The following is a 24,986-nucleotide window of genomic DNA, read 5'->3' as shown; positions in this document are numbered from 1 at the left end:
GTCCTGATGGCAGCTTTTAATCCATTTGCAAGCCATGGCATTATTAGCCAACATTTCCTTAAATTCTATGGGATTTTCCAGTTAAGGATATGAACATAGTGAAAATCAGAACTGGAAAGCACTCAAGAGTTTGAGCATTGCTTTTGCAGAGGATCCTATTTAACTATGTGTGAAATATCTGAAGCAAGCTAGCTGAATGATCTCGGCTGACTGTCTAGTGCATTACTGAGGGAGCTCTGCTTGATTGGAAATGACATCCATTATGATTATCCATTAAATGGAGATCTCGCCCACCTGCTTAAGGGTGCACTGGAGATCGTTTGGCTGTATTGGAAGCAGAGCAGGGAGGTCCGACATCCAATGAACAAAATATATGTTCTCATCGGCAGCATTTATTGGAAATTTTGGCACACATCACCCTGATTTTCTGTTCATTAAGAGACAGAAATACATAGCGGGAACATGCCCAAAATCCTGACATGCATTTCCAGTTAGCGAAACTGAAAGTTGGAAGCACACATTTGGAAAACTATCCCTACAGAGGCAAAACAATTATTTTTGATTTCTGCGTCGGGGTGAGAGTGAGAGACATTTCCATTTCCCGTTTAAGATCATTTAGTTTCTTGTTTCTTGAGGATCAGTTCATCTTATAGCACATTCTTTCATTATTAAGCGTAAATAAAGCAGTTGTTTATAGAAACATAGAAACATAGAAAATAGGTGCAGGAGTAGGCCATTTGGCCCTTCGGGCCTGCACCACCATTCACTATGATCATGGCTGATCATGCAAATTCAGTACCCCATTCCTGCTTTCTCTCCATACCTCCTGATCCCTTTAGCTGTAAGGGCCACATCTGACTCCCTTTTGAATATATCTAACGAACTGGATTCAATAACTTTCTGTGGTAGAGAATTCCACAGGTTCACCACTCTCTGGGTGAAAAATTTCTCCTTATCTCGGTCGTATATGGCTTACCCCTTATCGTTATACTGTGATCCCTGGTTCTGGACTTCCACAACATCGGGAACATTCTTACTGCATCTAACCTGTCCAGTCCTGTCATAATTTTATATGTTTCTATAAGATCCCCTCTCATTCTTCTAAATTTCAGTGAGTATAAGCCTAGCCAATCCAGTCTTTCTTCATATGTCTGTCCTGCCATCCCAGGAAATAGTCTGGTGAACTTTCGGTGCACTCCCTCAATACCAAGCACGTCCTTCCTCAGATTAGGAGACCAAAACTGCACACGATACTCAAGGTATGGTCTCACCAAGGCCCTGTACAACTACAGTAAGACCTCTCTGCTCCTATTCTCAAATCCTCTCGCTATGAAGGCCAGCATCCCATTTGCTTTCTTTACTGCCTGCTGTACCTGCATGCCTACCTTCAGTGACTGATGTACCATGACACCCAAGTCTCGTTGCACCTCCCCTTTCACTAATCTGTCACCATTCAAATAATAATCTGCCTTCCTGTTTTTGCCAACAAAGTGGATAACCCCACATTTATCCACATTATACTGTATCTGCCATGCATTTGCCCATTCACCTAACCTGTCCAAGTCACCCTGCATCCTCTTAGCATCCTCCTAACAGCTCACACTGCCACCCAGCTTAGTGTCATCTGCAAACCTGAGATATTACTTTCAATTCCTTTGTCTACATCATTAATGTATATTGTAAATAGATCCCGGCACTGAACCTTGCGGCACTCCACGAGTCACTGCCTGCCATTCTGAAAAGGACCCGTTTATTCCCACTCTTTGCTTCCTGTCTGCCAAACAGTTCTCTCTCCACGTCAATACATTCCCCCCAATAACATATGCCTTAATTTTACACTCTAGTCTCTTGTGTGGGACCTTGTCAAAAGCCTTTTGAAAGTCCAAAAACACTATATCCACTGATCTCCCTTATCTACTCTACTAGTTACATCCTCAAAAAACTCTAGAAGATTTGTCAAGCATGATTTCCCTTTCATAAATCCATGCTGACTTGGACCGATCCTGTCACTGCTTTCCAAATGCGCTGTTATTATGTCTTTAATAATTGGTTCCAGCATTTTCCCCAACACCGATGTCAGGCTAACCGGTCTATAATTCCCTATTTTCTCTCTCCTTCCTTTTTTAAAAAGTGGAGTTACATTAGCTACTCTCCAATCCATAGGTACAGATCCAGAGTCCATGGAATTTTGGAAAATGACCACCAATACATCTACTATTTCTAGGGCCACTTCCTTAAGTACTCTGGGATGCAGACTATCAGGCCCTGGGGATTTATCGGCCTTCAGTCCCATCAGTTTCCCTAACACCATTACCTGACTAGTAAGGATTTCCCTCTATTCATTCTTCGTGCTAGACCCTCAGGCCCCTATTATTTTTGGGAGGTTATTCGTGTCTTCCTTAGTGAAGACAGAACCAAAGTATTTGTTCAATTGGTCTGCCATTTCCTTGTTCCCCATTATGAATTCACCTGATTCTGACTGCAAGGGTCCTACATTAGTCTTCACTAATCTTTTTCTCTTCACATATCTATAGAAACTTTTGCAGTCAGTTTTTATGTTCCCTGCAAACTTACTCTCATACTTTATTTTCCCCCTCCTAATTAAATCCTTAGTCCTCCTCTGCTGAATTCTAAATTTCTCCCAGTCCTCAGGTTTGCTACTTTTTCTGGCCAATTAATATGCCTCTTCCTTAGATTTAACACTATCCCTAATTTCCCTTGTTAGCCCAGTTGAGCCACCTTTCCTGTTTTATTTTTACGCCAGACAGGGATGTACAATAGTTGTAATTCATCCATGTGATCTTTAAATGTCTGCCATTGTCTATCCACCATCAACTCTTTAAGTATCATTCGCCGGTCTATCCTAGCCAAATCACGTCTCACACCATTGAAGTTTCCTTTCTTCAGGACCCTAGTCCCTGAATTAACTGTGTCGCTCTCCATCTTAACGAATAATTCTACCATGTTATGGTCACTCTTCCCCAAGGGGCCACGCACGACCAGATTGCTAATTAATCCTCTCTCGTTACACAAGACCCAGTCTAGGATGGCCTGCTCTCTAGTAGGTTCCTCGACATATTGGTCTAGAAAACCATCCCTTATACACTCAAGGAAATCCTCCTCCACAGTATTGCTACCAGTTTGGTTAGCCCAATGTATATGTAGATTAAAGTCACCCATGATAACTGCTGTACCTTTATTGCACGCATCCCTAATTTCCTGTTTGATGCCATCCCCAACCTCCCTACTACTGTTTGCTGGTCTGTACACAACTCCCACTAATGTTTTCTGCCCTTTGATGTTTCGCAGCTCCACCCGTATAGATTCCACATCATCCAACTAATGTCCTTCCTTACTATTGCGTTAATCTCCTCTTTACCCAGCAACGCTACCCCACCTCCTTTTCCTTTCTGTCTATCCTTCCTGACTATTGAATACCCCTGGATGTTGAGTTCCCAGCCTTGTTTACCCTGAAGCCATTTCTCCGTAATCCCAATTACATCATATCCATTAACAGCTGTCTGCGCAGTTAATTCGTCCACCTTATTACAAATGCTCCTCGCATTAAGACTTAGAGCCTTCAGGCTGGTTTTTATAATGCAAGGTAGATTCACATTCGGGAATCAAGACTGGAAGCTTCAGAATTTAGTCTTAGATAGGTTTGGGCAAACTAAAACATTTTCTTGCTTATGAGTACATAAGAAATAGCAACATAAGAAATAGGAGCAGGAGTAGGCCATTTGGCCCCTTGAGCCTGCTCCGCCATTCAATAAGATCATGGCTGATCTAATCATGGACTCAGCTCCACTTCCCTGCCTGCTCCCCATAACCTCTTACTCCTTTATCGCTCAAAAATCTGTCTATCTCCGCCTTAAATATATTAAATGACCCAGCCGCCACAGCTCTCTGGGGCAGCGAATTCCATAGATTTACAATCCTCTGAGAGAAGAAATTTCTTCTCATCAAAGTTTTAAATGGGCGGCCCCTTATTCTAAGACTATGTCCCCTAGTTTTAGTTTCCTCTATGAGTGGAACTATCCTCTTTGCATCCACCTTGTCGAGCCCCCTCATTATCTTATAACTTTCAATAGATCATCTCCCATTCTTCTGAACTCCCATGTGTATAGGCCCAACCTACTCAACCTATCCTCATAATTCAACCCCCTCATTTCCGGAATCAACCTAGTCAATCTCCTCTGAACTGCCTCCAATCCAAGTATATCCTTCCTTAAATACGGAGACCAAAAATGTACGCAGTCCTCCAGGTGTGGCCTCACCAATAACCTGTACAGTTGTAGCAGGACTTCTCTGCTTTTATACTCTATCCCCCTTGCAATAAAGGTAATATCATTATGAACTCTATGTGGTTTTACCCTCCACTTTCCTGCTGTATTTAATCATTTTTAGTATGTTGGATATTTTTTTGCACTCTATTGGCCAGCTCTTCATTTATACACAAGATGTATTTTATAATCTCTTTGGTTTTAGTTTCTTCTGGTTATAGTTTTAATATCAAATATTTGGCAAAGTAAATTTACTGAATACAAATCCTAAAGTTGTTCTCCTTGAGTGACTTTTGATTACATTGTGAAATTGTTTACAACAATTTGAAAGAGGTGGCTATAGTGACAGTGGATGCATTGTGTTATGTCCTAGGATGCTCTGATAATGACTCCATGAGGCAATGTGTTGTACTTGAACTGTAGTAACCTTGGTCCTTTATTGATAACTCCAGAGTGAGGATCACACCTGGTGGCCTGCCTTTTATACTAGGCCAGGCACACCTGTACAGGTAACCTACAAGTCTCCCACTGCTGTGCCCTCTTGTGGCACACCTTGGCATAGTACAAACAGCAGCCATATAGGATACATGACATCACGCTTCCCCAAGCCTTTAGTGCAAATCGCCTCTACATTGACTGTGCTCTGGGCTTAGCTCTATCTGGTTGACCCTTGGTGGGCCATTTCAATCTTGGGTGAGTGGTAGGTATTTTGTTGGCAGTAGAGTGCTGATGGTTGTTGTTTGTGTGTGTCCCTGACCACTCCATTCTCTCCCCCCCCACCCCCCCCACCCCCCACATATAGATTATGCCGGAGGCTCATTGCATTCATATACATTCAAGTTCAGAAAAACAAGTTCGCATTACATTTGTGGTTCAGTTGTGAGACAAGTAGGTTAGACTGGTGAGATACATTATCGATGCGTATTGGGGATCGGTAATCAGTGCGTCAGGACAAGCTAGTTCCAGAACTACTGGATGGTGTCCAGACAGTCTGATGGTGGCACAGTGCCCAGTGCTGGCAATGGGAACCCGGTTGACTCAAGTTGCCTGCTTTTGGGGCTGTTGCCGTTGCTCCTAGCGTCGGGCAGGTTCACAGATGCCTGTGACCTCCCTGTCCTTTCTTTGCGCCCTGGATCACTGCTGCTTCCTGAGGAGCTGTTGTCTAGCAGTGCACAGGGAATTGCTGAACTGCTAGCCTGCGCGTTGTTTGGTTTGGGATCCTGGCTGGTCCCGGTGCCCTTTGGGAGAACTGTTGCGGGTGAACCTTCATTCCTGGGTATGGCCTTGATGGCGATGGGGTCTGGGGGCTGCGCCTTAGCACAGTTTGCTCTTTCAGGCTCGTGACGGTTGGTGCCTGAGAGGCGGAGCCGATCAGGGGCAGGGTATCGATACCAGTGCTGCTGCCCTCCTGAGATCGCTTGCTCTGCAGCTCGTGTGCATTTGCTGCTTGTGGCCACACTCCATGGTGCATAACTCTAGTCCCAGGGATGCAGGCCACAGCATTGGATAGCTCACTGGACCTGTGTGCTCCCGATGGGTGTTTGCCCGTTGCATTGGCTGCATGCAGTTGAAATCCTACATCGCACAACGTTTCATTACTTATTGTGAATACCCTGTAGCTCAGATCATGATCACGTGACTTTTCCTTGCTTGTTGTAGGTACACAACGCTGATCATCAGTTACACATTTTACATCTAACACAGTTGCTCTTACATTGTTTGAAAATGTGGCACTGTCCCTTTAAGTGTGGTGGGCTGCAGGCCGCCCTTAAGAGAGCCTTGTTTTCTTTACCCCAATCCTCTTCTCCATTTGGTGCCACGTGTTGCTCCATCAGCGCTGCACCTCGTGGTCTGGCCGCCGCCATCTTTTTCTTCAGCGCATCACCTCGTGGTTTGGGCGCCATCTTTCCTCCATCCACGATGTCGACTGCAGTGATCCTCTTCTCCCCGGGTTCTGCTACCGAAGCTGGGGAGTCGCCTTTGGATCCGATTTTCTTCCTCCAGAGTCCTGCCACTGGAGCCTGGAAGGAGCGCTCGGGTCGTCCCAGCTGGATCATCTCCATGCAGTTGTGCTGGGCGGTCTATGTCTCGGGTGCTGTGCTGGTCTGCTCTCTGGTCCCTGATCCAACCTCAGGTGAGGGCTTGCTTTGCCTCTGAGTACAGAGGACGTCGATTGTTGGAGGGGTGAAGTCTTCCCACTTCCAATGGATCTTCTCCATCCACCTTCTTCCGAGTAGTGTTGGTCCATCACCTGCAACAATCCACAGGGGTAACTTGTGCAACGTGCCATCAAGGAGTACCTTTACATCCGCACTACCAACGACTGGGATAAGTTCATCGGTGTTGGTGTGCAGCTTTGCCTGAACCGGAACCAACTTGGGTCGTTCAGCTTGATCGTCCCACAGCCTCTCAAAGGTTTCTTGATTCATTACTGACTGGCTCGCCCCCGTGTCCACTTCCATGAAGAATGGAACGCCATCTATCTCGACATCCATCCTCAACGGGGAACATTCGGTGGTGCAGGCAAACATGCTATATACCTCATCGTGGGGCTGAGCTGCCTCTCTGACTATCGATTCATAATCCATGCTGGAATCATGGCCATCTGCAGACTCCTCATCGACAGTGAGTCATATTTCTCTTACACTTTTGCTGGAGGTGGTCCTTTGTGCTGCAGCCTTTGCATACATAGTCTTTAAAGCGGCACTGGTGAGCCTTGTGATTCCCTCCACAACGCCAGCACGGGACTACTCGGTTAGCCCCCTTTAGCAGACTCTGAGTTAAGGGACTCGGGGGCCTGTTCTCTCTCCCCTGAGAAGGTTCACGTTCTACAGTCCAGCCTCTAAAAGGCGACACCCTGTGCACAGTACTTGCCGGGTTTGAGTCCTGAGGATGAGTCATCTGCCTCGAACCGCAAGTCAAGGTCATGAATGACTGGCTCACAGAGAAGGCCTTCTGCAGTGTGACTGTGGTATCCGCCGACAGTAACTTATGAAGAAGGTCCTCATGGCCGATTCCAATGACAAAAATGTCCCGCAGCGCTTTGGTGAGGTGGTCGCCGAAATCACACGGTGCCGCCAGCCTCCTGAGGTCTGCAGCATATTTCGCAATGTCCTGGCCTTCGGGCCATCGGTGGGTGTGTAGAACCGGTGTCTGGCTGTGAGGATGCTCTCCTTGGGCTTGAGTTGCTCATGGATCAGTGTTACGAGCTTCTCGTACGTCTTGGTCGTTGTCTTCGCTGGTGCCAGCAAATCCCTGACGAGGCCATAGACGGTGGACCCACAACTGGTTAGCAGGATAGCTCTGCGCTTGCCAGCCAGTGTGGCGGGTTGTCTCCTGCCAGGTCGTTTGCTGTGAAGAAATGGTTGAGCCTCTCCACAAAGGCTTCCCAATCATCACCATCGGCTAACTGCTGCAACGTACCAAGGGTAGCCATTTTCGCATGAAAGTCCGTAATCTCATCGCTAATTGTTATGTCCTAAGATGCTCTGATAATGTCTCCACGAGGTAATGTGTTGTACTTGAACTGTAGTAACCTTAGTCCTTTATTGATAACTCCAGAGTGAGGATCACACCTTTTATACTAGGCCAGGCACACCTGTACAGGTAACCTACAAGTCTCCCACTGCTGTGCCCTCTGGTGGCACATCTTGTGATTGTACAAACAGTAGCCACGTAGGATACATGACACATTGGTAGTCATCTTCCAAAATTCCATAGATTCTGGAATGCTTCCCGCGGACTGGAAGGTAGCAAATTTAGCACCGCTATTTAAGAAAGGAGGGAGAGAGAAAACAGGGAACTACAGACCAGTTAGCCTGACATCAGTAGTAGGGAAAATGCTGGAATCTACTATTAAGGATGTGGTAACAGGGCACTCAGAAAATAATAAGATTGGGCAGAGTTAACACAGGTTTATTAAAGGGAAATCATGTTTGACGAATTTGTTATAGAGTTTTTTGAGGTTGTAAGTAGCAGAATAGATAAGGGGAAACTAGTGGATGTGGCGTATTTGAATTTTCAGAAGGCATTCGATAAGGTGCCACACAGAGGTTATTTAAACAAAATTAGGGCTCATGGGATTGGGGATAATATACTAGCATGGATTGAGGATTGGTTAATGGCCAGAAAACAGAGAGTAGGGATAAATTGGTCATTTTCAGGTTGGCAGACTGTAACTAGTGAGGTACCGGAAGGATCAGTGTTTGGGCCTCAGCTATTCACAATTGATATCAATGATTTGGATGAGAGGACCAAATGTAATATATTCAAGTTTGCTGATAATACAAAGCTAGGTGGGAATGTATGTTGTGAGGAGGATGCAAAGAGACTTCAAGGGGATATAGACAGGCTAAGTGAGTGGGCAAGAACATGGCAAATGGTGAGGCCCCGACCAGCGAAGAACCATCTGCGGCAGGTCGGGGCCATAAAAGGAGTGTACCACTGCAAGGTACAGCGCGAGCCTGTCGGGGATGGCGACGACTGTGAAGATGGCGACAGGATTAGACATTACCATAATCCAGGTCACTGATTGGAGCATTGGGCAAGTATAGCAGGAGCGGCGAGATCAGGTCAAAGGAGCAGCGAGAGATTGCAGAGCAACGTGATCGGGGCCCAGGAGAGGCGTGAGTTCGGGGCCAGAAGAGGTGAGGGCCCAGGGGCAGCACGGGCCAACCCACACTGCGATATGTGTGCGCACTAGGATCGTGCAGCAGGACTGGTCTCCAGTTGTCTTGTTTAATCCTTGCCACTGGACCAAGACCTAGCCCTGTCAAGTCTGTGTGGTGGCTGGTGTGCAGCGGCCACCACACGTAAAAACATCCACGCACAGGCATCTTCCACCCTTCAATATGCAGTTCGCGACCTGGAATATTAGGTCCTTCATTAAACCACCTGTGAACTCATCCCTTTTTGCTGGAAGCAAGCCATCCTCGATATGAGGAACCGCCTAAGAGGAGGGCAAATGGAATATAATGTGGAGAAATGTGAAGTTATCCACTTTGGTAGGAAAAATAGAAAAGCTGAGTATTTTTTAAACGGTGAGAGATTGGGAAATGTTACAGCAAGCAATTAAGAAATCAAATGGTATGTTGGCCTTTATTATAAGAGGATTTATGTATAAGGGTAAAGAGGGCTGAAATTGCCCCTTTCCTTAAGGGCTGTTACTATCGCGAATTGGCAGCCACGCTGTGAAGTGCAATGGCTGCCGACTTTTCGTGTAATGGCCGCCATTATCAAAAATCCGCGCCTGCAGTATACCAGCGGTGACCCGCTCCCTCCCACCACTCCGCTGCTGCCAATCCGTACTAAGTGCGTCTTCACAATGCGAACCGCCGATGTTCCCCCGCAACGGCGAAATTCCACCGACAAAAGCTTCCTCTTGCCGGGCAGTGCCAAAACCTGCTTTATCCCGACGGTGCACTGAGTCTGTGGCCTTTTAAAACGGTGGCGCATCTCCCGTTAAATGGGAGGACGCACTGCTGCTGCCGCCATTTTTTTTTTGTCAGCTGACTGCCATGTCAGGATGCCAATTATGCCGGGGACAATTATGCTCCCTCTTGAGTGCCAGGCTGCTGGCCCAGGGATTCTATTGTAAGGGGAATAGATAGGCGTTTCTGCGGCTGCAAACGAGACTCCAGGATGGTATGTTGCCTCCCTGGTTCAAGGGTCAAGGGTGTCTCGGGGCGGCTGCAGGGCATTCTGGAGGGGGAAAGTGAACAGCCAGCTGTCATGATGCATATAGGTACCAACGATATAGGTAAAAATGGGATGAGGTTCTACAAGCTGAATTTAGGGAGCTAGGAGTTAAATTAAAAAGTAGGACCTCAAAGCTAGTAATCTCAGGATTGCTACCAATGCCATGTGCTAATCAGAGTAGTAATAGCAGGATAGTTCAGATGAATACGTGGCTTGAGGAAGGGTGCAAGAGGGAGGGATTCAAATTCCTGGGACATTGGAACCGGTTATGGAGGAGGTGGGACCAGTACAAACCGGACGGTCTGCACATGGGCAGGACCAGACCGATGTCCAAGGCGGAGTGTTTGCTAGTGCTGTTGGGAAGGATTTAAACCAATATGACAGGGGATAGGAATCTATGCAGGGAGGCAGAGGAAAGTAAAAAGGGGGCAGAGAAATCAAGGGCAAAAATCAAAAAGGGCCAAATTACAACATAATTCTAAAAGGCGAAAGAGTGTTAAAAAAACAAGCCTGAAGTCTCTGAGTCTCAATGCAATGAGCATTTGTATAAGGTGGATGAATTAACTGGGCAGATAGCTGTTAACGGATATGATGTAATTGGGATTATGGAGACATGGCTCCAGGGTAACCAAGGCTGGGAAATCAACATCCAGGGTTATTCAATATTCAGGAAGGATAGACAGAAAGGAAAAGGAGGTGGGGTAGCATTACTGGTTAAAGAGGAGATTAATGCAATAGTAAGGAAGGACATTAGTTGGATGATGTGGAATCTATATGGGTGGAGCTGCGAACATCAAAGGGCAGAAAACGTTAGTGGGAGTTGTGTACAGACCACCAAACAGTCGTAAGGAGGTTGGGGATGGCATCAAACAGGAAATTAGGGATGCGTGCAATAAAGGTACAGCAGTTATCATGGGTGATTTTAATCTACATATACATTGGGCTAACCAAACTGGTAGCAATACAGTGGTGGAGGATTTCCTGGAGTGTAAAAGTGATGGTTTTCTAGACCAATATGTTGAGGAACCATCTAGAGAGCAGGCCATCCTAGACTGGGTCTTGTGTAACGAGAGAGGATTAATTAGCAATCTGGTCGTGCGTGGTCCCTTGGGGAAGAGTGACCATAACATGGTAGAATTCTGCATTAAGATGGAGAGCGACACAGTTAATTAGGAGACTAGGGTCCTGAACCTAAAGAAAGGAAACTTCGATGGTGTGAGACGTGATTGGGCTAGGATAGACTGGCGAATGATACTTAAAGCGTTGATGGTGGATAGGCAATGGAAGACATTTAAAGATCACATGGATGAATTACAACTATTGAACATCCCTGTCTGGCGTAAAAATAAAACAGGAAAGGTGGTTCAACCGTGGCTAACAAGGGAAATTAGGGATAGTGTTAAATCCAAGGAAGAGGCATATTAATTGGCCAGAAAAAGCAGCAAACCTGAGGACTGGGAGAAATTTAGAATTCAGCAGAGGAGGACTAAGGGTTTAATTAGGAGGGGGAAAATAAAGTATGAGAGTAAGCTTGCAGGGAACATAAAAACTGACTGCAAAAGCTTCCAGATATGTGAAGAGAAAAAGATTAGTGAAGACTAATGTAGGTCCCTTGCAGTCAGAATCAGGTGAATTCATAATGGGGAACAAGGAAATGGCGGACCAATTGAACAAATACTTTGGTTCTGTCTTCACGAAAGATGACACGAATAACCTCCCGAAAATACAAGGGGACCGAAGGTCTAGCGTGAAGGAGGAACAGAGGGAAATCCTTACTAGTCAGGTAATGGTGTTAGGGAAACTGATGGGATTGAAGGCCAAGAAATTCCTAGGGCCTGATAGTCTGCATCCCAGAGTACCTAAGGAAGTAGCCCTAGAAATAGTAGTATTGGTGGTCATTTTCCAAAATTCCATGGACTCTGGATCAGTACCTATGGATTGGAGGGTAGCTAATGTCACCCCACTTTTTAAAAAAGGAGGGAGAGAGAAAACAGGGAATTATAGACCAGTTAACCTGACGTCGGTGGTGGGGAAAATGCTGGAATCAATTATTAAAGATGTAATAGCAGCGCATTTGGAAAGCAGTGATAGGATCGATCCAAGTCAGCATGGATTTATGAAAGGGAAATCATACTTGACAAATGTTGTAGAGTTTTTTGAGGATGTGACTATTAGAGTGGATAAGGGAGAACCAGTGGATGTGGTGTATTTTGACTTTCAAAAGGCTTTTGACAAGGTACCACATAAGAGATTAGTGTGCAAAATTAAAGCACATGGGTATTGGGGGTAATATATTGATGTGGATAGAGAACTGGTTGGCAGACAGGAAGCAAAGAGTGGGAATAACCGAGTCCTTTTCAGAATGGCAGGCAGTGTTTAGTGGGCTGCTGCAAGGTTCAGTGCTGGGACCCCAACTATTTACAATATATATTATTGATTTAGACAAAGGAATTGAATGTAATATCTCCAAATTTGCAGATGAGACTAAGCTGGGTGGCAGTGTGAGCTGTGAGGAGGATGCTAAAAGGCTGCAGGGTAACTTGGACAGGTTAGGTGAGTGGGCAAATGCATGGTAGATGCAATATAATGTGAATAAGTGTGAGGTTATTCACTTTGGTGGCAAAAACAGGAAGGCAGATTATTATCTGAATGGTAACAGATTGGTAAAAGGTGCAACGAGTGCAATGTGTGGCATGGTACATCAGTCATTGAAAGTAGGCATGCAGGTACAGCAGGCAGTAAAGAAAACAAATTATAGCGAGAGGATTTGAGTATAGGAGCAGGGAGGTCTTGCTGCAGTTGTGCAGTGCCTTGGTGAGACCATACCTTGAGTATTGTGTGCAGTTTTGGTCTCCTAATCTGAGGAAGGACATTCTTGCTATTGAGGGAGTGCAGCGAAGGTTCACCAGACTGATTCCCGGGATGGCAGGACTGACATATGAAGAAAGACTGGATCGACTCGGCTTATATTCACTTGAATTTAGAAGAATGAGAGGGGATCTCATAGAAGCATATAAAATTCTGACAGGATTGGACAGGTTAGATGCAGGAAGAATGTTCTCAATGTTGGTGAAGTCCAGAACCAGGGGTCACAGTCTAAGGATAAGGGGTAAGCCATATAGGACCAATCTGATGAGAAACTTTTTCACCCAGAGAATTGGGAATCTGTGGAATTCTCTACCACAGAGAGTTGTTGAGTCCCGTTCGTTGGCTATATTCAAAAGGGAATTAGGTGTCGCCCTTCTAGCTAAAGGGATCAGGGGGTATGGAGAGAAGGCAGGAGTGGGGTTCTGAAGTTGCATGATCAGCCATGATCATATTGAATGGTGGTATAGGCTCGAAGGGCCGACTGGCCTGCTGCTGCACCTATTTTCTGTATTTCTATGTTTCTATGAAACCCTCACTGGTGGCCCAGTGAACAGAACTTGAAAAATCACGCAGTCTCTCCCATTTAAGTGAGGGGGGAGGTCGTGGTGACGCGGCGCCGTGATGACATCATCAGCGCTACGCTGATGACTGACAGTGGCGGCCGTTCCGTTCGCCCCGCAACTTCCGCCCCTCAATTGTGCTCACCGCTGCACTTCTGACCCCATTATGAGCAACTTCGGTCCACCTGAAAAAAAAGACAAAGAGCGGAATATTGCTCAAGAGGCGACCTCAACCACCGCGGCGGTAAAACCAGTAGAAACGGGGTGTGTGACTATCGTGCACAGTTTTGGTCTCCTTATCTAAGGAAGGATATACTTGCCATAGAGGGAGTGCAACGAAGGTTCAGCAGACTGATTTCAGGGATGGGGTGGGGTGGGGGCAGTTGTCCCATGAGGAGAGATTGAGTCGACTAGGTCTATATTCTTTAGAAGAATGAGATGTGATCTCATTGAAACATACAAAATTCTTACAGGGCTTTTCAGGGTATATGCAGGGAGGATGTTTCCCCTGGCTGGAGAGTCTAGTCTCAGTCAGGGGTCACAGTCTCAGAATAAGGGGTCGGCCATTTAGGACTGAGATGAGGAGAAATTTCTTCAATTAGATGGTTGTGAATCTTTGGAATTCTCTACCTCAGAGGGCTGTGGAGGCTCAGTCTTTGATTATATTCAAGACAGAGATCCAATAGATTTTTGAATATTAAAGAAATTAAGGGATATATGAACAGTGCAAGAAAGTGGAGTTGAGGTAGAAGATCAATCATGATCTTATTGAATGGCAGAGCAGGCTCGAGGTGCCAAATGGCTTGCTCCTGCTTCTAATTCTTATGTTCTTATGTTCCCCAGTGAAAGAGTTTTCTTTCAATAATGCTTTCTTGGAAAAAACTCAAAGTACAGTTACTAATGAAATGTTTTACTTCAGTCAGTGATTTGGTTAACGAATTAAATTCAATAAAATCAGGACTGACTCCTCACGTAAATGGACTTCACTTATATTTGAAGTTTGATCCAACCAACCAGTTAGCAGTCCTGAGTGTTTAGCGGAGTCTGCAGCCGAGAGATTGCTCGAGTAGCTCTATTCTTCAATGCCAACATGTGGTTTCCTTATGCACACTATGTTTTTGATGGTAGAATGAAACAATCAACAGAACAAAAAAATGTTTTTCGCATCATTAAAAGTGCATAAATGTTGCTCTTCAAAGTCATCCTGTCATGAAGGAGCATCACCTCAAGTGTAGATTTACTGCTGGAACAAATTATGAGGCAGCAAAGTATAAAGCAGTTAGATATTTCTTCTGGCATCAGGCTTTTTGTTACCATAGTGATATTGTCATCAGCACACTTGCAAAATAGCAAAATGATGATGCATAAAAAAAAGAATATGGAGAATAGGAGCCTTTGAGTTCCCTTCCAATGTAATCACGGCCTCTCCATTGAATTCAGGTTGAAATCTTGAATTGTGCCAGGAGGAGCCAGATTAAATAAGGAATTGGAAAGTCTGGCTAAACATACACAAACAGTAGTCACACCACCATGTGAAGAATTTTGAATTGAGTTAGACTTTCAGTATGGACTTATCTTCCTGTCGTAGAGACTCCTTAATCATCCTGCACTACTGCTCAAAGCAAATCAAAATGGTTGATTCTTTCCTGAGTTAGTTTAAATTTGCGACAGTGTTAGAATCCGTATAATTGAGAAGCTCAGCATTTCTTGTTGGCAGTTCGATCAAGAAATCATTCAAAGGTGAACAATTCAGAATTGTTGGTCTGTTTCGTATGGTGAGGACATAGTGAATTTAGGCAGAGGTGCGTATTGACTATAATCAAATAGCAAAAGACACATTCAGGGTAATCTGTCAGATTAATAAAACATAACTCATTCGAGCAGAAATTAAAAAGATGCAGTCATCTTTTTGTTTAAACTTTAAAGTAATGAAAGAGCCATAAAGCTTCTGCCTCATTTGTAAAATGCAGGATAAATAACATAAACTATGCAACAAAATGGTGAAATATTTATCCTGCTTGCATGTTTCAATAATTTAAGTCCTTTTAAATAATGAAGTAATTCTCTTACACAGAATAAAAGCCTGAAAAACAAGCTTCTGTCTGGGAACAAGCAGTGTGGCATCCGTGCAGAAGAGGTACGTTTAATTTGTAATGAGTTGGAGGGCACACTTGAATAAACTGAAAATATCTTTAGACATTTAAATTAGTGCTAATATTTTCCACCCCTTCTTATCTTGCTCCTGCAGTCCAAAAGAATCCAGTCACAGCTTAAGGAGCTACGCTATGGGAAGAAAGATTTGATTTTTAAGGTGAGACTACAATTATTCGATTCGGCATGATTTACATAGGTAATGTGTAATGCTGTGATAAGACCTCTTCATGTGGTTTTCATTTCTGAGAAGGTGCTGACGCTACTGGATTCAACATTTTTTCCAAGCAAAATAGTGGATGAAAGCTTACAAGTGACAGTGGCAAAACTAGAAATGATCATTAAGAAATGCAGTCATTTATTTCTGGAGAAATATATTTTCCTTGTCAACGCCAAGGCAGCTGGTTATATTAAATTGAACTTTCCTTATATAAATCACTTATATAAAAAAAATGAATTAAAGTTAGATCTTTGTACAGTTGCTTGGGTTTGTGCCCATACTGCTGACTAATTTTGAAGTAAATTGAACTATTTAATACTAGGAAATGCACCACAACAGAAGTACAAAAATAATGTTGGAAAAGCAAATATTCAGTGCAGTTGTATTCTAATAAACATAGAAACATAGAAAATAGGTGCAGGAGTAGGCCATTCGGCCCTTCGAGCCTGCACCACCATTCAATAAGATCATGGCTGATCATTCACCTCAGTACCCCTTTCCTGCTTTCTCTCCATGCCCCTTGATCCCTTTAGCCGTAAGGGCCATATCTAACTCCCTCTTGAATATATCCAATGAACTGGCATCAACAACTCTCTGTGGTAGGGAATTTCACAGGTTAACAACTCTCTGAGTGAAGAAGCTTCTCCTCATCTCAGTCCTAAATGGCTTACCCCTTATCCTTGGACTATGGACTTTCCCAACATTCTTCCTGCATCTAACCGGTCCAGTCCCGTCAGAATTTTATATGTTTCTATGAGATCCCCTCTCATCCTTCTAAACTCCAATGAATACAGTCCCAGTCGATCCAGTCTCTCCTCATATGTCGGTCCTGTCATCCCAGGAATCAGTTTGGTGAACCTTCGCTGCACTCCCTCAATAGCAAGAACGTCCTTCCTCAGATTAAGAGGCCAAAACTGAACACAATATTCCAGGTGAGGCCTCACTAAGGCCCTGTACAACTGCAGTAAGACTTCCCTGCTCCTATACTCAAATTCATAGCTATGAAGGCCAACATACCATTTGCCTTCTTCACCGCCTGCTGTATCTGCATGCCAACTTTCAATGACAGATGTACCATGACACCCAGGTCTCGCTGCATTTATATTGCACCTTTCACGACCACTGGACATCTCAAAGCACTTTGCAGCCAATGAAGTACTTTTGGAATGTTGTCACTATTGTAATGTAGGAAACACAGCAGCCAGTTTGCACACAGCAAGCTCCTATAACAGCAATGTGATAATGACCAGATAATCTGCTTTCGTTATTTTGATTGAGGGATAAATATTGGCCAGGATACCGGGGATAATTCCCCTGCTCTGCTTCGAAATAATCTTTTACGTACACCTGAGAGCGCACACAGCGCCTCGGTTTAACGCCTCATCTGAAAGACGGCACCTCCAACAGTGCAGCACTCCCTCAGCACTGCACTGGAATGTCAGCCTAGATTTATGTGCTCAAGTCTCTGGAGTGGGACTTGAACCCACAACTTTCTGACTCAGAGACGAGGTGCTACCCACTGAGCCACTAAAGTAAGGGAATCTATAGCCATTGATTTTTCATTATTCAGATGTAAGCAATGTTCCCTGTAAGCTGCGCGGCCTATTTCTTAAAACTGCGCAGTCCCTTTAAATTTCTGTGCATGCGCAGTACTTACAATGGAAAATTCGGTGAGTGGCCTGCACGGGACGTTTCCCATCGCTGAGCAGCCATGCATCTCAGAGGGAACATTGGAGGTAAGGGATCTACTTTTTAGTATAGAAACAGAAAATGCTGGAAATACTCAGCAGGTCAGGCAGCATCTGCGGAGAGAGAAACAGAGTTAACGTTTTCAGAACTGGAAAAATTTAGAGATGTAACAGATTTTAAGCAAGTGTAGGGGCAGGGAAAGAGGAAGGGGAAGGGAAGAGCAAAAGGGGAGGTCTGTGATAGGGTGGAACGCAGGAGTGATTAAATGACAAAAGGTAAGATGGTGCGAGGCAAAAGGGGATGGTCACGGGACAGGTAAAGAAACAAAAGATGAGTACTACTTTCAGTACTACTCTGCTTTTTTGTACTATCTCAAGGTGTTGTATAAAAACATACATAAGAACATAAGAATTGGAGCAGGAGTAGGCCATTCAGCCCTTGAGCCTGCTCAAACATTTAATGAGATCATGGCTGATCTTCTACCTCAACTCCACTTTCCTGCACTGTCCCCATATCCCTTGATTCCCTTAATATCCAAAAATCTATCGATCTTTGTCTTGAATATATTCAAAGACTGAGCCTCCACAGCCTTCTGAGTTGAGAATTACAAACATTCATCACCCTCTGAATGAAGTTTCTCCTCATCTCAGTCCTAAATGGCCGACCTAAAAGGACGTTCTTGCTATTGAGGGAGTGCAGCGAAAGTTCACCAGATTGATTCCCGGGATGGCGGGACTGACATATGAGAGGCTGGATCAACTGGGCCTTTATACACTGGAGTTTAGAAGGATGAGAGGGGATCTCACAGAAACTTACAAGATTCTGACGGGACTGGGCAGGTTAGATGCTGGAAGAATGTTCCCGATGTTGGGGAAGTCCAGAACCAGGATAAGTCTTAGGATAAGGGGTAGGCCATTTAGGACTGAGATGAGGAGAAACTTCTTCACTCAGAGAGTTGTTAACCTGTGGAATTCCCTGCCGCAGAGAGTTGTTGATGCCAATTCATTGGATATATTCAAGAGGGAGTTAGATACGGCCCTTACGGCTAAAGGAATCAAGGGGTATGGAGAGAAAGCAGGAAAGGGATACTGAGGGAATGATCAGCCATGATCTCATTGAATGGTGGTGCAGGCTCGAAGGGCCGAATGGCCTACTCCTGCACCTATTTTCTATGTTTCTATGTTTCTATGACACTTATTCTGAGACTGTGACCCCTGGTTCCAGACATGCCAGCCAGAGGAAATATCCACCCTGCATCTACCCTGTCAAGTGCTGTAAGAATTGTGTATGTTTCAATGAGATCACCTCTCATTTTTCTAAACTCTAGAGAATGTAGGCCTAGTCTACTCAATCTCAATGACTCCACCCCAGGAATCAGTCTGGTGAACCCTTTCGTTGCACTCCCTCAATGGCAAGTATATCCGTCCTTGGGTAAGGAGACCAAAACTATACACAATACTCTGGGTGCGGTCTCATCAAGGCCCTATATAATTGCAGTAAGACATCACTCTTATACTCCAATCCTCTTGTAATAAGGCTAACATTCTATTTGCTTTCCTAATTGCTTGCTGTACCTGCATGTTAACTGTCAGTGATTTGTGTGCAAGGACACCCAGATCCCTCTGAACACCAACATTTCCCAATCTCTCACCATTTAAAAAATACTCTGCTTTTCTATTTTTCCTATCAAAGTGGATAGTTTCACATTTCTCCACATTATGGGCCCAAGTTTCCACAGGATAAAAAACGGGCGCCCCTCCGAGCTGGGCGCCCGTTTTTCGCGCCTAAAATGGCGCCAGAAAAAAAACACGCTATTCTCGAGCGCTTTGCAGCTCCTTGTCTGTTTGGCGCGGCGCCCAGGGGGGCGGAGCCTACACTCGCGCCGATTTTGTAAGTGGGAGGGGGCGGGTACTATTTAAATTAGTTTTTTTCCTGCCGGCAACGCTGCGCGTGCGCGTTGGAGCGTTCGCGCATGCTCAGTGTGAAAAAAACATTGGCACTCGGCCATTTTTGAAGTTCTTTGTAGCTGTTTAATTTTTGAACATCAGCACTGAGGCTTCCCTTCTCACTGTCTCCTTCCCCTCCGCGGCAACAAACGGCTGTCTCCTTCCCCTCCCTCCCCTCCCTCCACGGCAACAAGCCGCTGTCTCCTTCCCCTCCCTCCCCTCCCTCCACGGCAACAAGCCGCTGTCTCCTTCCCCTCCCTCCCCTCCCTCCACGGCAACAAGCCGCTGTCTCCTTCCCCTCCCTCCCCTCCCCTGCGCGGCAACAAGCCGCTGTCTCCTTCCCCTCCCTCCCCTCTCTCCACGGCAACAAGCCGCTGTTTCCTTCCCCTCCCTCCCCTCTCTCCACGGCAACAAGCCGCTGTTTCCTTCCCCTCCCTCCCCTCTCTCCACGGCAACAAGCCGCTGTCTCCTTCCCCTCCCTCCCCTCCCTCCACGGCAACAAGCCGCTGTTTCCTTCCCCTCCCTCCCCTCTCTCCACGGCAACAAGCCGCTGTCTCCTTCCCCTCCCTCCCCTCTCTCCACGGCAACAAGCCGCTGTCTCCTTCCCCTCCCTCCCCTCCCTCCACGGCAACAAGCCGCTGTCTCCTTCCCCTCCCTCCTCTGCTCGGCAACAAGCCGCTGTCTTCTTCCCCTCCCTCCCCTGCGCGGCAACAAACGGCAGTTTCCTTCGAACGATGGCTGAAGCACTTTCACACAGGTAGGAAGATGGTTTATTTAATCTTTTCTTTGCTTATAAATGTTTATTCAGGTTGGATTTATTTGTATAATATTTGTAGAAGTATAAATAAGGATTTATTGTCGAATTTAATGAGTTCCCTTCCCCCCCCTCCCCCCCACCTCGTTCTGGACTCCTAATTTGTAACCTGCGCCTGATTTTTTAATGTGTAGAACAGGATTTTTCAGTTCTACAAAAATCTTCACTTGCTCCATTCTACTTTAGTTTGGAGTACGTTTTCACTGTGGAAACTTTCAAATCAGGCGTCAGTGGCCGGACATGCCCCCTTTTGAAGAAAAAATTCTGTTCTAAAGTAGAACTGTTCTACCTCACTCGAACTGCAGAAAAAAAAATGTGGAGAATTGCGATTTCTAAGATCGTCCGTTCTCCACCAGTTGCTCCTAAAAATCAGGCGCAAATCATGTGGAAACTTGGGCCCTATATTCCATTTGCTATATTCTTGCCCATTCACTTAGCCTGTCTATATCCCCTTGAAGTCTCTTTGCATCCTCCTCACAACTTACATTCCCACCTAGCTTTTTATTATCAGCAAACTTGGATATGTTACATTTGGTCCTCTCATCCTTGCGGCAACCCGCAAGTTACACCCTCCCAACCCGTTTATTCCTACTCTCTGATTTCTTTCCGTTAACCAATCCTCAATCTATGCAAGTAAATTACCCCCAATTCCATGAGCCCTAATTTTGTTCAATAACCTCTTGTGACCATTCCCTTTTGCCTTGCACCACCTTATTGAATGCCTTCTGAAAATCCAAATACACCACATCCATTGGTTCTCCCTCATCTTTTCTGCTACTTACAACCTCAAAAAACTCTAATAGATTTGTCAAACGTATTTGTCAAATAAATTTCCCTTTCATAAATCTGTGTTGACTCTACCCAATCCTATTATTATTTTCTAAGTGTCCTGTTACCACGTCCTTAATAATATATTCTAGCATTTTCCCTACTACTGTTGTCAGGCTAACTGGTCTGTAGTTCACTGTATTCTCTCTCGCTCCTTTCTTAAATAGTGAGGTTACGTCAGCTACCTTCCAATCTGCGGGAACTGTTCTAGCATCTATGAAATTTTGGAAGATGACAACTAATGTAGCCACTATCTCTATAGCCACCTCTTTCAAAACTCCAGTATATAGGCCATCAGGTGCAGGGGATTTATCGGCTTTCAATCCCATTAATTCTCCAGTAATATTTTTTTACGAATACTAATTTCTTTCAGTTCCTCGTTCCCGCTAGACCCTTGGTACTACACTATTTCCAGGAGGTTTTTCGTGTCTTCTTCCATGAAGACAGACACAAAGTATTTGTTTAATTTCTCTGCCATTTCCTTATTCCCCATTATAATGTTTCCTGTCTCAGTCTGAAGGGATCCCACATTTAGTTTTGCTAATCTTTTCATTTTTACAAAGCTATAGAAGCTTTTACAGTCTTTTTTTATGGGCCCAAACTCCGAACTTGGTCAACTCTAAGGCCCGCCCATTTCTCGGCGGTCCCTGGGTGGAACATAGCTTTTTTCCGCCCGCTGCCGCTGGGGCCAGTTGGGAGCGAGTTTCACTGCTGTTATGTCGGCAGGCGGGAGCAGACGGCGGCAGCAGTGGCCACTAGTTGCAGGCCTCTCGACTCGGCAAACATCGGAGGCCATGCACCGTGCATGTGCGAGACTTGTTTTTTTTTGTAGTTTCCTCTGGACGATGACATCATTTTGCTGTGATTGGGGCTGATGGCACAGCTGCTCTTGCTCATAAAAGCTGTGCACTCACTTTCACCTGCCAGTTGGAGAGTGGTCAGTTTTGGAGAGAGAGAGATACAAATTCATCATCAGCCATCCATCACGGAAAGTAACAAGGAGTGCAAAAAAAGCTTCCAAGAAGTCTGACGGAACCAAGCCCAGAGATCCCTGGTTTAATGATAATGAGCTGGAGGAGCTTGTATGTGAGGTGGAGTGCCAGTAAAGACCTCACCTGGGATGGTCATGGCAAGCCTCCACCACCCCAATATAGACACATTTGGAGGGAGATTGGTGAGGCCGTGTCCTCAGTGGGCAACATTGTGCGGGATGGAACCAGCGTCGGAAATGATAGAGCGATGTGGTGGCGCCAGCAAGAATGAGTAAATATTTATTGGACCACTCCCATGGAACTCCAAAAAGTTCTGTGCCAGTTGTGTCTGTGTGTGTGAGTGTGTGTACTGCATGAGCAAAAGGGGAAAAGGTTGCAACATTTCTTGCTGCAGAAGAAAAGAACATCAAGCCTGAGTGCCACAGGAGGGGGCCCAGCAGATGTAATCGAGTTGAGCAGCCTAGAGGAGCGTGCCTTGGCTTTGGTGGGTGACCACCGCCGTGCCACCACAAAGGGTGATGCAGATCCCGTGCTAGAGCATGGTGAGGTTATACTAAACTCCGGTCTGTGTCACGCTCATGTCATGAAAGGTCATGCAATGTTAAGCCAGATGCCTTTTAACGCACAGTGTGTCGGCCATTAATGGTGTGCTCATGTGGCAATGGAACTCCTTGAAGTAAGAATGTGAAATGTAACGGCTCACATGTCAGCTTGACCATCCTCACCCCCCAGCTCTATACTGAAATGTGGTCCTGCACTTGCAGATGTTGAATCGGACAGCACCGAGCAATGCGCCCCGTCCACCTCTGGCACACAAAGGCCGAGTGTGACACCAGCATCTCCCACCCCGATGTTGTCACCAGCCCAACCCAGATCCTTCCTCCAACCTCCGCCGCGCCGTCCCGCCCCCCCCCCTGCAAGATCACCCATATCCACCGTACCCATCTCCGCCACCCAGAGTCACAAAGACCAAGAGGGAAAGGAGGCAGAAGTGCCAGTCTTCGAACCACTTGAGGTCAAGGAGGTGGAAGAGGAGGACTCCAGCCTCCTGACATGTGTGCCACCTGTCCGGCCAACATCGGTGTTGGGGTCTGACTTCTTCGGATTCGAGTCGGATGAAGCAGGAACAAGTGCTGGGAGGCGCAGAGGCCGTGCCGAAAGATCCACCAAGCCGCAAGCTCCCAGGATGATGCAACAATCTGATGAGGATGGAGGACGGCTCGCAGCAATTCAAGAAATGGACCAGCTGTCGAGGACAAGCATAGAACTTGTTATGTATGTACTTTTGGAGTCACTAGCCACTAGATGGCGTCACTTTTGGAGGCCATTGGGATGCATGCATGTGTGTGCAGCCCAAGTACAAAAGGCCAGGCATTTTATATATTAGTCACTTTGGGCCTTAATAAAGCACAGCCAAGGTCATACCTCTTGGAGTTAAACAGTACTCAGTCGAACAGTTATTGCATACACAACATTTGGCGACAAGGCAACAAGAACCGTTGCATGCAAAAATGAGCACAATTGGATTGTTGGAGTGATTCGTGGAAGCAGAAGATTGGGCAGACTTTGTCAGCCGTTTGAGCCAGTTCTTTGTGGCCAACAAAATGAAGGAGGTCGGCGATGCAGATCGGCACCAGGCGGTGTTCCTCACGGTTTATGGTCCAAAAATGTATGGTCTGACAAAGAATCTACTCCTGTCTGTGAGTCCATCAGAGAAGACGTATGAAGAATTGTGTACACTGGTACAGGACCACCTTAAGCCAGATGAAGGCATCATCATCTCGAGATACAGATTTTACACGCACGTTCGCTCAGAGGGCCAGAATGCGACGGAATTCATTGCCGACCTGAGACGTCTAGCGGGACCGTGTAAGTTCGGCGCTGTGTTGGCAGACATGCTGTGGGACTTCTTTGTAATCGACATCAACCATGAGGTGATCCTGCGTAAACTACTGGCGGTGGAGACGTTGGACTTGAACAGGGCCATCAAGATCACTCAGTCATGCATGACGACGGATAGAAGTCTAAAGCAGATATCAGTGAAAAATCAAAACTCGGCAAGTACTGTAAATATGATTGATTTGGCGTTCGGCAGAGCGGCACATGGCAGGGCCTACCCGATTGTGCATGCGAAACCTGTGGCTGCCCAAAGTCCATCAGGGAGAATGCATCCGATTTCTCCGTGTTGGCGCTGTGGGGGAAATCACCAGCACCAGCAGTGCCGATTTAAGTAATATAGTTGCAAAGGCTGTCTGAGAGTGGGGCATCTCCAGCGCAGATGAGCAAGCGTGCTGCGACACACCACGTGGAGGATGATGGTCAGACTAGCCCGGATCCGCATACGCAATCTGAGATTCCAGAGGAGGAAGTGTATGGACTGTACTCCTTCCTAACTAAGAGCAAACCGATAATGATCAACCGATAATGAAATTAAATGGGGTGCCGGTATCGATGGAACTGGACACTGGGGCGAGTCAATCGATAATGAACCAGAGGGCATTCAACAAACTTGGAATACTAAGGTTGTGAGACCCAGGCTGAGTCTCATCAATGCCAAGTTGCGCACATACACCAAAGAACTCACAACAGTGATTGGCAGTGCCACAGTTAAAGTGTCGTATGACGGTGCGGTTCACGGGTTACTGCTATGGATTGTCCCAGGCAATGGCCCAATGCTGTTCGGCAGGAACTGGCTTGGAAAAAAATTAGAAGTGATTGGAACAACATCAAGGCGTTGTCATCGGAGAAAGCTACCTGTGCCCAAGTACTGAGCAAGTCCCCCTCGCTGTACGAACCAGGCATTGGTAACTTCACAGGAACCAAGGTGCAGATCTATGTGGACTCGGATGCAAGACCTGTCCATCATAAAACTCAGGCAATTCCGTATATGATGAAGGAGAAGGTCAAAATCGAACTGGATAGACTCTAGCGTGAAGGG

The 24,986-nt window shown here is 45.8% G+C and overlaps 1 protein-coding gene across 1 annotated transcript in view; it reads left to right on the top strand.

Moving 5' to 3' along the window:
- LOC139279649 (leucine zipper protein 2-like) overlaps positions 1 to 24,986 on the top strand; it is a 256,324-nt gene that overhangs the window by 51,073 nt on the left and 180,265 nt on the right. Inside the window, exons 6-7 of the mRNA XM_070898756.1 lie at positions 15,483 to 15,545; positions 15,657 to 15,719. Coding sequence (XP_070754857.1) covers positions 15,483 to 15,545; positions 15,657 to 15,719 — 126 coding nt within the window. The remainder of the gene's footprint in view (positions 1 to 15,482; positions 15,546 to 15,656; positions 15,720 to 24,986) is intronic.

The sequence above is a fragment of the Pristiophorus japonicus genome, chromosome 14 (genome assembly GCF_044704955.1).
Source record: "Pristiophorus japonicus isolate sPriJap1 chromosome 14, sPriJap1.hap1, whole genome shotgun sequence".
Taxonomy (NCBI): domain Eukaryota; kingdom Metazoa; phylum Chordata; class Chondrichthyes; family Pristiophoridae; genus Pristiophorus; species Pristiophorus japonicus.
The sequence above is the reverse complement of the archived record's forward strand: the minus strand, read 5'-3'. Positions and strand labels throughout refer to the sequence as shown.